General features: G+C 42.2%; 1 protein-coding gene across 6 annotated transcripts in view; it reads right to left on the bottom strand.

The window, feature by feature from the left end:
* Nucleotides 1–1,150: 1,150 nt before the first annotated feature.
* Nucleotides 1,151–13,209, bottom strand: part of ART3 (ADP-ribosyltransferase 3 (inactive)) — a 56,262-nt gene continuing 44,203 nt past the window's right edge. For 5 of the 6 annotated variants that reach the window (XM_053587329.1, XM_053587412.1, XM_053587248.1 and 2 more), the window contains 5 exons: nt 8,964–8,996; nt 8,338–8,370; nt 6,965–6,997; nt 5,153–5,185; nt 1,151–1,626 (listed from right to left, as the gene is read on the bottom strand). In XM_053587329.1, coding sequence (XP_053443304.1) covers nt 1,499–1,626; nt 5,153–5,185; nt 6,965–6,997; nt 8,338–8,370; nt 8,964–8,996 — 260 coding nt within the window. In that variant the 3' untranslated portion in view covers nt 1,151–1,498. Of the gene's footprint in view, nt 1,627–5,152; nt 5,186–6,964; nt 6,998–8,337; nt 8,371–8,963; nt 8,997–10,261; nt 10,472–13,209 lie in introns of those variants that run through there. The other variant, XM_053587550.1, reaches the window with a different exon arrangement.

Here is a 13,209-nt window from a genome sequence, read left to right as displayed (position 1 = left end):
CCCCAAATATTCATGTTGAAATCTTCATACCAATATGGCAGTATTAGGAGGGAGGGCCACTGGCAGGTGGTAAGGGCATGAGGGTAGAGCCACCATGAATGGGGTTAGTGTCCTCCATCCTCTGCAAGAAGACAGCAGTCTGCAAGCCTGGACGAGAGCCCTTCCCAGGAACTGAACCTGCCAGCACCTTGATCTGGGACTTCCATCCTCCAGGCCTGCTTCTATGAGTGCCCAGTGTGTGGTGTTCTGTTCCACAGACTGAGGCACCAACCAAACGTGGTCAGATGGGAGAAACCCATTTTGGCCTCAGGACTAAGTTGCGTTCGGTAACACAGTTCACCAGAAATTCTGTATTTGGTCCTCAGCTAGTCAGGGGTTCTTGTGGATAGTTTTGACTGAATTTTTTTTTTTTTTTTTTTGTAGAGACAGAGTTTCACTTCATGGCCCCCCGTAGAGTGCCGTGGCGTCACACGGCTCACAGCAACCTCCAACTCCTGGGCTTAGGTGATTCTCTTGCCTCAGCCTCCCGAGTAGCTGGGACTACAGGCGCCCGCCACAACGCCCGGCTATTTTTTGGTTGCAGTTAGGCCGAGGCCGGGTTTGAACCCGCCACCCTCGGTATATGGGGCCGGCGCCTTACCAACTGAGCCACAGGCACCGCCTTGACTGAAATTTTTTAACATGAAGAGAAGTAAGTGGTTGAAGGAAAGCACATTGAACTCCTAACACCTGGTTTAGATTTTATGCATTTTCTCTGTATCTTTAAAAGTGGCCCCAAATCCTTTTTGAAACATTGGCTAAGTGTGAACTAGTCTTGAGTTATGAAGGCCCATGCCTAAACCAGTCACTATTCAACCACAAAACCTCCGTACCCTGTCTGCTTTCCTGGGTTAATAATAAGAGATTAAGTCAGTAACTATGTATGTGAAACATGTTGTAAACTGTTTAATTTATAAAAATACAAATGTTCAAATATCAAGGGAAGATGAAAAGACTGAGGGATGAAGGAAGGTAACTATTTGAAGGCAAAGTTTGATCCTTCAAAGAGTCACTAACACGTGTCATTTTGAGTAACACTCGTATATCCTGAATATGTCAACAATGACGCTAAAGCCTGAGTTAAAACTAGATAGTTCCAACCAGAAAAAACTTTAACATTCTAATTCAACTACTTTATTCCTGTTAACCACTAAGATAAGTATTGGACATTTTAATATTTGGCAATTCTAAAATTATATAATAATCAGTCTTTCATTGAATTTCATCAGAAGTATACAGTTTGGAGCTTTTTTTCAATTATAAGATTAGTATAGAAAGGAGTGAAAAGTTAATTCTGTGACATATCTGAACCAACATTCTGAATTTATAAAATGAATAACAATACAGTTCTCATTGTATCAACTAACTTTGGCCAACAAGTGAAAAATACATCATCTCTTTTGATCTTCTGTGGGATCCCTATAACGTATTTCACTAAAGAAGAAAGATAAAGAACATATCAAACTGTGAAGGCACAAAGATTTAGAGCAGAAGCAGTGATTAAAACGATGGTCCCAAGTGGTGGGAGGAGCGTTTTGCCGGAGGATGCGGAAGGGTGGGTTTTGGGACGTGGAACAGGAACTGGACCTGTCGATGAAAACACAGCGTCACCAACATGTGTGATTCTGAGTGACACTCATACATCCTGAACAGGTAAACAATGGCGCTAAAGCCTGAGTTAGAACTAGATACTTCCAACCCGGAAAGTTTTCGAATACATCATAACTACAGATTTCAGGCTGTAATTAAATACAGTTTACCCTCGAATGGTGCAGTGGAGGGAAGGTGCACCACCCCCCAGTGCAACTGAAAACCCTGTATGTGATTTTCGATTCCTTGAAACTTAACTACTAAAAGCCGATTGTTGACTGGAAGCCTTACTGATAACATAAGTGGGGGTGTCCAACTTGTTTTTTCTCTGTCACATATTGGAATAACAAAAGTTGTCCAATACACAAACACTAACGAAAGCTGATTAGCCAAAAATAAAAATGGTCCCCACATACTTTTCATGATATCCAACACCACAGATCAGCAAAAAAAGCCCCACAAAATCAGCATGTATTGGCACATATTTTTGTGTATGTATTATGTATTGTATTCTTAGAATTAAGTGAGCTAGAGAAAAGAAAATGTTAAGAAATCATAAGAAAGAGAAAATACATTTACGGTACCGTACTGATACCGTAAGTTCACACTGTGCACAAGATAAACTGTCTGAAATGATGGGCACCTGCAGCTGCAGACCTCAACCTGCAAGGCTCAGCAAGCAATTCAGGTCTTTCTTAGAATATCACGGCTTTTCTCTGTTTCTTGGAAGCACTTTCAGAATCACTAGTGATACTCCTATGAATACTGTACCAAACGTGATGAAAACCACACAAGAACTGCAATGTGCCATTTACTGGAGGAATGAACTGTTTGCGCAGAGACCACAACACGCATGACGTTTTAAGCGGTTACTAACACTTGAGCTTGCCAGAAGCCCCAGGGGTGGCACAGTACATAGTACTACCATTTTATACAGCTATGATTTAATACTGTGTCTGTTTGTTTGCTTTTCTCTTGATTGTCAATGTATCGTGTATAGTTTGTGATTTTTTTGTGTTAAATTTTTATATTTAACTTTTTATAATAGATTTATGTATACTTTAGTATCTACATACATTTTATGCATTCATGACATACTAAATTTTTTCCACATTTCCAGGCCATGCGGTTTTGCAGGTTTTTTCAAAGTACTGCAACTCTTAAAAAAAATTTTCCAATATATTTTTAAAACCCATGTGTCAGTGGACCCATGCAGTTCAGACTTGTGCTGCTTGAGGGCCAACTGTGCATCAGGTGTGCTGCTCCAGGTTTTATCTAGGAGTTCACAGACTTTTAAATATATAGCCAGAGAATAGAATTTCTTAGCAATTTTCCATTTCCATTTCTTGTGTATATATACATATACAAGGTAAAGTTTATATCTTATATTTCAAACAGTGCATTTCAGATGCATATTCAATAACTACCAATATACAACTGGATACACAGTCATCCCTTGGTGTCCATGAGGGATTGGTTCTAGGAGCCCCAGTCCACAGATGCTCACATCCCTTATATAAATGGTGGAGTATCCGCATAAGCTATGCACACTCAGTACACTTTAAACTCCCTCTAGATCACTTACAATGCTTAATATTTAAATGCTATGTAAATGGAGTGAATGACTGTTACACTACATTGGCTTTATTTGTATTCTCATTGTTTTTTGTTCTTTTTTTTCCTCCTAATGTTTTCAATTTGAACTTGGCTGAATTCCTGAGGATACAGAGGGCCGACTGTAGCTGGATTTTAAATTAAGTCCTGCAAGCTGATCAGTAAATAAATGTTTTTCCCTCCACACACACTCTACTCTGGAGAAAACTGCTTCCCTTTCATCTGAACTAGCAGAGCAGAGCAGTAGATAAGATAATCTGTTCACTGCCCTAAACTCAGAAAACTGATTTATTTATAGCTGTATTTTTGTTAAAAAGACTATCTAGGAGAGGGTTGACTGGAAGTATCCAAATGGGATCACCATTCAGATTTCACAAATGAAGCCAAGACTTTTATAAAAAGCCTTTATGTGGTCGCTTTCCTTGCCAAGTTATCAACATGCAGTTACCTGCATACCACTGGGGAGACGACAGGCAGATGCGCTCACCCATCGGTCCAGTCATGTCTGCGTGATGGTGTCGGTCAACGACAGACCACACAGGGCCGGGGGCCTCATAAAACAGTGGCATGGAAACATCCCTGTGGCCTAGTGATCAGTCGGCACCACACCTGGGTCCTGTGGTAGGAGTGCAGGGGACGCTTATGTAGGCTGTCCTTGACATAAGTAACAGCTACTGGCTGATGTACTTGCTATACTGTACTTTTATTATTTCAGACTGTCCTACTTACATATATTTTTTAAAGTTAACTGTAAAAAAGCCACAGCTCCTTTCAGGAGGACTTCAAAAGAAGGCATCATCACAGGAGATGGCAGATGCAGCCGTGTCACTTCCTCTGAAGACCTTCTCCTGGGACAGGATGTGGAGGTGAAGACGGTGATACTGAAGGTCCTGACCCCGTGGAGGCCTAGGCTAATGTGTGTCTTTGTGTCTAAATTTTTTTTTTTTTTTTTGTAGAGACAGGGTCTCACTTTATGGCTCTCGGTAGAGTGCAACCTCCAACTCCTGGGCTTAAGTGATTCTCTTGCCTCAGCGTCCCGAGCAGCTGGGACTACAGGCGCCCACCACAATGCCCGGCTATTTTTTGGTTGCAGTTACGCCGGGGCTGGGTTTGAACCCGCCACCCTCGGTATATGGGGCTGGCGCCTTACCAACTGAGCCACAGGCGCAGAAAGTAAAGAAATAAAATTTTAAAATTAGCAAAAAGGTTATAGGGTAAGGATATATAAAAAAGAAAATACTGTGTGCTTTAAGCTAAGTGTTGCTAAAAAAGTTAAAAAATTGATTAAAAAGTTACAGTAAGCTAATTTATTGAAGAAACAGTTTTAATTTAGTGTTGCCTCGGTGTGCAGTATTTATAAAGTGTGCAGTGGTGCTCAGCAATGTGCTAGACCTTGACTCTCACCCCTCACTGACTCACCTGGACCGACTTCTGGGCCTGCAAACTGCTCTCATTCAGAGTCGGTGCCCTGTCCAGGAGGACCAATTTTTATCTTTTGTATCATATTCTTACTGTACCTTTTCTGTGTTTGGTAGGTATGTTTAGGTACCCAAATACTTCCCGGTACAGCTGCAGTAACACGCTGTACAGGGGAGCAGCCTAGAAGCAGTCAGCCATACCATCCAGCCTCCGTGTGTGCTGGGTCTGTGTAAGTGCACTCCCTCTATGACAGCTGCCACGGTGACAGCCAGTGACCGACTTCTCAGAACGTATCCCTGTCGTTGTTGTGTGTTGTGCAAAAAGTTGCCCCCCAACACACACACACAAATTATAAGCATTTGGAAATGACATTACACTGTCATTATTGGGCTTAAACTCTTTCTATTCCCTTCATGGAGGAAAGATGAATTTCTCACTTTTTCTGCAGTATGGAAACACTTATCAACTAAAGAAATGAAGTATTTCTTACTTGCATTGTTGACGTTTTCTTGGCTTTTGCCTTCTAAAATATAAAGAGATTTTGAGTTAATTGCATCCTACACCTATTTATACAGAAAAGAAAGATTTGATTAAAGCTTAAGCACACTCCACTACCTCTGGGGGTGGGTGTGAGGGGCAGAGTAACAGGTTTAGAGTGATATATGGGGTTGGGAGAAAGGCTTAATTTTTATTCATCTGTACTCCAAATTGCTTTTGTCGCAAATATGTATTTCCATTGAAAAAGAGGTAAAAATTTATTTGCCAAAAAAAGTACTCTTTCCACATATTGAACTCATGCTCCCAAATACATCAATACCTACTGTTTGTTGGGTGCATACCCTACGCCATGCTTGTGCAAGGACTTTACGTCTAGTGTCACCTTAACTTCTTCCAGTCACAGTAAAAGTAGGTATAGCTACTTACATTTCACATACGTTCCTTAAAAAATGTATGAAACGTTTTGAGGAATGACACGCGTAAAATCACAGAGGCAGCAGAATCTGATTTCAAAGCCTCTGTTCTTAATTACTGTACTATTTAGATGATCCTCAACTTACAGTGGGGCTGTGTCCCAATAAACCCAAGTTGAGAATATTTTAAGTCAAAATACTTTCAATACACCTGACTGACCAAACACCAAGCTTAGCTTAGCCTACCTTAAAGATGCTTGGAACACTTACATTAACCCAGAGTGGGCAAAATCACCTAACATACAGCCTGTTCTATAATAAAACGTCAAATATCTCATGTGTGAACAGCAATGGCTATATAGACACTTGAGGTACAGTTTCTACTGAATGTGTGTCTCCCTTCACCCCACGCTAAGTGAAACTTCTGAAGCTGGAAACCATCTGCAAAGTATCACAATATTACCATATTTTTTTTTGCAGTTTTTTTTTTTTTTTTTTTTTTTTTTTGTTGGGGGCTGGATTTGAACCCACCATCTCCGGCATATGGGGCCAGCGCCCTACTCTGTTGAGCCACAGGCACCACCCAATATTACCATATTTTGACAGTTTTGAAAGCAAATGTCAATTCTACCCGCCCAGATGCAGATGAGTAACTAAATCTGGCTGGAAGACAAACAAAGCTCCCAGAGACTGAGTCCTAGGTGTCTCTTCACAGCTACTTACGTGCTCCTTACCCTTCCTATTGTTTCATGTCCTCATCTATGAAGTGGAAATAACAATATTATTGGATTAACCTCAAACTTCTGGCCTCAAGCCATCCTCCTGCCTCAGCCTCATGAGTAGCTGGGACTACAGGCATGTGTCACCATGCCCAGCTAATTTTTCTATTTTTGTGGATGTGAAGGTCTCCCTATGTTGCTCAGGCCAGTCCCAAACTCCCGGGATCAAGTGATACTCCCACCTTAGCCTCCAAAGCACTAGGTGCTAGTTTACAGGTGTGTCACCCTAGGAAGCGCTTGCCTTGTTCTGGAATAGACAGGCATGGCTGGAAGCCACCTGTCCCAGTTCCAGGTCAAATGCCTTTTTCTATTTGGCTCAAAGATCCTTAGAGCAGCCAGCTGCTCACTCTCTGAAAGGAGTTCTCAACATTTTCTCCCCTCTGGCTTGATGAGACGCTGTATACTGTTCTCACATCTGCCTCATTCATTCCAGAGAGGTTCTCACTCCATCGCCCTGGCTCCAGTGCAGTGGCATCACAGCTCACAGCAACCTCAAAGTCGCTGCTCGGCCCAGACGTCTTCCTCAGACCCCATGAGATCAAGCTAACTGAGTGGTCATGGTAAAGGACTCGGAACCCCTGGTGCCACCCCCCCCAGTAAAGCATTCCTTACCAGGTTTTCCATCTGGTTGTACCACTTCTATTCCTAGGTGAGAAAGAGATTTTTAGATAACAGCAAAGACAGCTACTGTTGCTACTATTTTGCTACCATTCTTCTCCCCAGGTCTTCAGTCAGCAGTACAAGACGGACACCTTCCTGACTTAACAGATGGGAAGCTGACGCGCAGAGAGGTGAGGGGCCTTCTACACAGTTACCCAGAGGAGAGCCTGGAGGAGAGGCTCCCCGAGCTGGCCTGTCTACGCAGCTCACGTTGTTCACCTCCCTCCTCTCAGTGTCTGCCTTTGAGACAATCACGTGTGAGTAGCAAGACCCCCGTGAGAGCAGTGTGGAAGGAAATCCAGGCCCAGCAGGCTGAAAGGCTGCAGACGTGCAAGGGGCTTCACCAGGGTGCACTTCAGACCTGTGCACACTTGGCTGAGCCCTCTGTCTGAGCCTCGTCTGTGCTCCATGGAACTAACTGAACACCCCGTCTCTGCATGCAGCACGCAGCCCCACAGACAGCAACATTAGCCACAGCGCGGCACTGTAGGCCTGGGGATAATTTTGTGAATGCCAAAAATCTAATTTCTTTAACAGTTATCATTCCTATAGTAACAAAACCTGTAAAAAGTATTTTCAAAGCTCTACATGAACTCAGGAGGAAAGATCTGAAGCACCACACAGTGGCTTTGTACCTTAACATTTTGTGGCTTTATAGTCTTTATAGATAATCCTGTGCGGTAAAAATGGCAAGCTGGCCACATCTGAAAGATGACAATTCTGAGGCACAGAGAGTGTCATTACTGTCATCACTCTCTGGTAAAATATCAAATCACATCCACTTTTATTTTCTTACTTCTTTTTGTCTTAAAAAATAAAGTGTGGGGGGCTTTTTATTTTTTTCCTCCCATATAAGCGTAAGTTTTAAGGTCCTTCTGAGGAACCTGGCTGGAGTTACTGCTCAGTTTCTCTAGTTTTAGAGGCTCAGGGCCCCTCAGCTACAGCCTCAACTTTTAAAGTATCCATTTTGGGGTGAGGCAGAGCAGGGGACAGACAGGCTGGCAGGAAGGGGCGGGAGGAGGTTGGAGGACAGGGCCACGCCATAGAAGGGGAAGGGCAGGGCAGACTAAACGGAAATAAAATATTCATTGTTATGGCTGTATCTCAAAAATGGGTGAAATCCACCATGGCGAATACTCTGGCCAAACACTCAAGGAGCCACATATATTGAGGAGCGAGGATTTAGCCATGAATTAGGGGACCTGGGTCTCCCTTTTGTGATCTTATACAAAGTCCTGACAGTGTCCTGGATGTCTAGTGGTGACAGTTCTATCGATCACCCCCAAACCAGCGTCTTCCCCTCTGGCGTGCCTACCAGTGCTTACCAGGTTGTGGAAAAGGTTCTTGAATTTTCATTCCTAAATGAAAAAGAAGTTTGCTCCAGTGAGTACAGTTTTCAGCTCCTGTCTGGTGAGCTCAAGACATACAAGTATCAAAGGTCCCACCGCGCTGTAGTTTCTGGTTTTTTATTTAAAAGTTCTGGCTACATAAACCCGCACTCTGCAAATCCCCTCCAGGCTTGGAGGAGTCTTCTGCCACGGCACCTCCCTGGGAGTGTGTCAGGCTACACCTGGAGATCCCACACGGACAGATTTTAGCTAAAGCTAACAATCAGCTTGTGCATGAAGTTGGCGTTTCTATTGAGTAACTTTAGCACTAGAACCTGAAGGCACTGGGCTGATGCCCCGCCTGCCCCAGCAGCCTTTCCCTCGGCCCCATTTCTCAGCAAAGCTGGTTTTCCTGCCCAGAGACAAGCTCAGGGAGCACAGGAGTAGCTGGGGGGAGGGATTAGCACTTTCCCTACTCTCTTCCCCAGCTAAATCTGTAGAAGCAGCAGTAAGGGAAATATGCGTGAATAATAGTCTGCTTACTGACAATACTCTCTTTAATGCCTGGAGAATCTTTTTGCCCTAATCCCTGGGGTTCAGGAGTAAACTGAAAGGCCTCTTACCAGGTATGAGGGTGGGCTGGAGCATTTCCATCCCTACGGGCAGAAGTGAATGCTAGTTAATCAGTTGTCTGTACTGTTAACGCTCCCTTATCTACACTCCCCCATCTCCAACTCTTAACAACAAACAAACAAAAAGGAAACAGCAACAATGAAAATACCTTTCAACAGCTCTACATTCTGAAGTGAGACAAAGTCCAAACTCCTTAGCCTGGAGTCAAGAACTTCCACCACCTAGCCCCTCTCTCCCTAACCTCACCATCACAAGTCAGTGAGAGGACACTTGTCTCTAAATGAAACCACACTGACATAAGTCTGCTTGGTTTAACTCTATTGTCATTATACAGAGGTGTCCAAAATATGTATACACATTTTAAGAAAGGAAAAAGCTGCCAGGCACCATGACTCACGCCTGTAATCCTAGCACTCTGGGAGGCCAAGGTGGGCAGATTGCCTGACTCACAGGTTCAAGACCAGCCTGAGCAAGAGCAAGACCCCCATCTCAAAAAAATCTCTAAAAATAGTCAGGTGTCATGGCAGGCTCCTGTAGTCCCAGCTACTGGGGAGGCTGCGCCAAGAGAATCACTTGAGCCCAAGAGTTTGAGGTTGCTATGAGCTATGGTGCCATAGCACCCTTAAAAAAAAAGGAAAAGGCTATATTAAAATCGTAACAGTCAAGTCACAGTCACGTTTGACTGCGCAATTACAAGAGGCACTCAAATATGACTTGTATTCATCTCGTTAATGATTTTTATTTATTTTATTATAAAGGAAAAAACTGTATTAAAATTGTAATACTCAATATATACTGATAACATTTGTTATCTTGTGTATTGTATCTCTTATAATCTAGAAGTCAAACATGACTTGAGTATGACAATTTTAATAGTGTTTTCCTTTCTTAAAATATGCATACAATTTTCCAGCACCCTCTGTAGTCATTAGCTTTGGGCAGGCTACTTAATCCTTCTGAACCTCAAATGCTCACTTTGCAAGAGTGGGGACGAAAGGAAACGCCGCATTAAAGTGCTTGGTGCTGCTGGAGCCATGGCTCACGCCTGTGATCCCAGCACTCTGGGAAGCCGAGGTGGCTGGATTGCCTGAGCTCACAAGTTCCAGACCAGCCTGAGCCAGAGTGAGACCCCCCATTTCTAAAAATAACCAGGTGTGTGGCAGGCGCCTTTAGTCCCAGCTACTCGGGAGGCTGAGGCAAGAGAATTGCTTGAGCCCAAGAGTTTGAGGTTCTTGTGACCCCATGGCACCCTACTGAAGGTGACAAAGTGAGACTCTGTCTTAAAAAAAAAAAAGTGCTCACTATAACGCGCGGAACATACAAAGCACTCAACAACAAAGTCTCTGTGTTCTAGCTTAACTTACTCCTTAAACTCTGCAGGCTCAGGAAACATCCTTAACCCAGGGCCCTCCTATTTGCTCTTCACCTGCAACTAGTCTCAGGGACTTAGTAAAAAGATGATTACCAGGTGAGACAATGAGCTCCTGGCTTTCTCCCCCTGGAAAAAGGATGAGAATGGGCACTATTTAGTAAAAATTGTAATTAGCTTGAACATTAACTTAACGCTTTACTTGGATTTTATAGTAGAAAGCTCCACATACTTTGAGAAATGATAGAAGATAGGGTAAAGAGGAGAGAAGATTGAACCTACTGGAGCCTGATTTGTGGTTAAGAACTATGGCTAGTGACCCAGAATCTCTCCAGATCAAGCAGACAGCTCTTGTTAATTTTTTCTTTTAGATTCAATCCAAACACTCTGACCCAAAGTTGTTATTATATATATAATACATATACGTATACATACCTATACATATATGTATAAAATACGTATATTGTATACATAAATACAATACATATTGTATAAATACATAGGTATTTTACATATTGTAAATATATATGCATATTTTATACATATATGTATATTTTATATATTATAAATATATATATTTTAGAGAGATGGTATCTTACTCTGTTGCTCAGGCTAGAATATAATGGTGTGATCATAGCTCGCTGCAGCCTTCAAACCCCAGGCTTAAGCAATCCTCTGGCTTTAGCCTCATAAGTAGCTGGAACCACAGCTGCATGCCACCACACCTGGATAATTTTTAATTTTTTATAGTCATGAAATATAAACATTTTTTATAGTGATGAACGGTCTTGAACTCGTGGCCTCAAGTGTTCTACCCACCTCGGCCTCCCAAAGTGCTAAGATTACAGGCATGAGCCCTGATGTCCAGCCTCTCTCTCTCTCTTATCTATCTATATTCTTAATATTTTTGGTGTGCTTCCTTTCAGCCTTTTTTGCTTTGCGTATATAGGTGCATACATTTTTTTTTTTTTTAACACAGAGTCTTACTTTATCACCCTCAGTAGACTGCCATGGCGTCATAGCTCACAGCAACCTCAAACTCTTGGGCTCAAGCGATTCTCTTGCCTCAGCCTCCTAAGTAGCTGGGCCTACAGGCACCCACCACAAAGCCTGGTTATTTTAGAGGTGGGTTCTCGCTCTTGCTCAGGCTGGTCTCAAACCTGTGAGTTCAGGTGATCCACCCGCCTTGGCCTCCCAAGTGCTGGGATTACAGGCATGAGCCACCATGCCTGGTCATTATGTACACACATATTTTAATAAAGTCAATATTCTATATCTTATTATTTAACATTTATTATGAATACTTTCTTATATCTTTAAATGTTTTCAAAAACATGATTTCTAAGTTTAGTGTTTTATAATATAATTTTATTTAGTAATAACTAACTGTTGAACACTGAGGTTGTTTCTAAATTTTTTGCTACATCAAATAAAAATATAGGAGGCCGTTGCTTTGGACTAAGCTTTTGTACTAGTTCCCAACAGACCAGACTAAAAATCAAAATGCAGACATCCATATTAAAGTTCCACACCACCAAACAAAGCTGTCTGTCCTTTGAAGAAATCAGGAGAAAGTGATAATAGATAATTTCTCGAACAGTCCACTTTGAAATATTTAATCACTTGATAACGAAGTTCCTTCTGCTTTAATCCTTACCAAGTAATAGGATGTTAACCAGTAATTTGTCTATCCTCGGTCTAAAAGTAACTAACTCTCTCTTCGTTCTTCCCTTCTGCTTTCCTAGGCCCTTCTCTTCTGCTCAGCTCACTGTGACACTTACTCTACCTTATGGAATGCAGTGTTGCCCAATTCTAGAATCACAAATAAAGGTAATTGAAATCTTTGAATTTGTTGCAATTTTGCCTTTTGACACTACTATGACTATGATAAATATTTTTCGACACATATCTTTGTGCTTATCTCTAATTTTCTTTGGACAGATATCTAAAAAAGTGGATCAAAGGTATAAACATTTTAAAAGCTAGCAATATATACTACCAAACTGCCCTCCAGATAGGTTGTTTCAATTTATAATCTCATCAGGGCTGACTGAGTACCTCTGGGAACATTTGAGTAGAAACATTAAAAAAATAAAACAAAGCAAACAATTGGGGATGAGTTATACTTTGGAATGTACTAAATAATTAAATGGGTATAATTGATAGCATCTGTTACTCAGATTACTGGAAGTAGAAATAAATGCACAGAATCCTATTTTATTTAATTTTTTTGATAGGGTCTCTTGCTTGGTCACCTAGATGAGAGGACAGGGGCATCATCATAGCTCACTGCAGCCTCAAATTCCTAGGCTCAAGCAATCAGCCTCCAAAGTAGCTGGGACTACAGGTAAATACTACCACACCAACTAATTTTTTTTTTTTTTTTTGAGACAGAGTCTTATTGTGTCGCCCTCAGTAGAGTGCTATGGCGTCACAGCTCACAGCAACCTCAATCTCTGGGGCTTAAGTGATTCTCTTGCCTCAGCCTCCCAAGTAGCTGGGACTATAGGTGCCTCCCACAAAACCCGGCTATTTTTTGGTTGTAGTTGTCATTGTTGTTTAGCAGGCTCGGGCTGGGTTCAAATCCGCCAGCTCTAGTGTATGCAGCTGGCGCCCTAGCCACTGAGCTGCTACAGGCACTGAGCCCCAACTAATTTTTTTTTTGAGAGACTAGGCTCTTGATCAGTCTGGTCTTGAACTCCAGGCCTCAAGCATTCTTTCCACCTCAGCCTCCCAAAGTGCTAGGATTACAAGCATGAGCCACCACACTTGGCCCAGAATCATCACTTTAGCTCAGAAAAAACAATGCAATTTGTTGTGTCCTGCCCAACACCCTGTAACAGAGTAGTCACACTGAGGTGTAAAGG

The sequence above is a fragment of the Nycticebus coucang genome, chromosome 1 (assembly GCF_027406575.1).
Source record: "Nycticebus coucang isolate mNycCou1 chromosome 1, mNycCou1.pri, whole genome shotgun sequence".
In the NCBI taxonomy this organism is placed as follows: Eukaryota; Metazoa; Chordata; class Mammalia; order Primates; family Lorisidae; genus Nycticebus; species Nycticebus coucang.
This window is presented reverse-complemented; position numbering and strand designations above follow the sequence as displayed.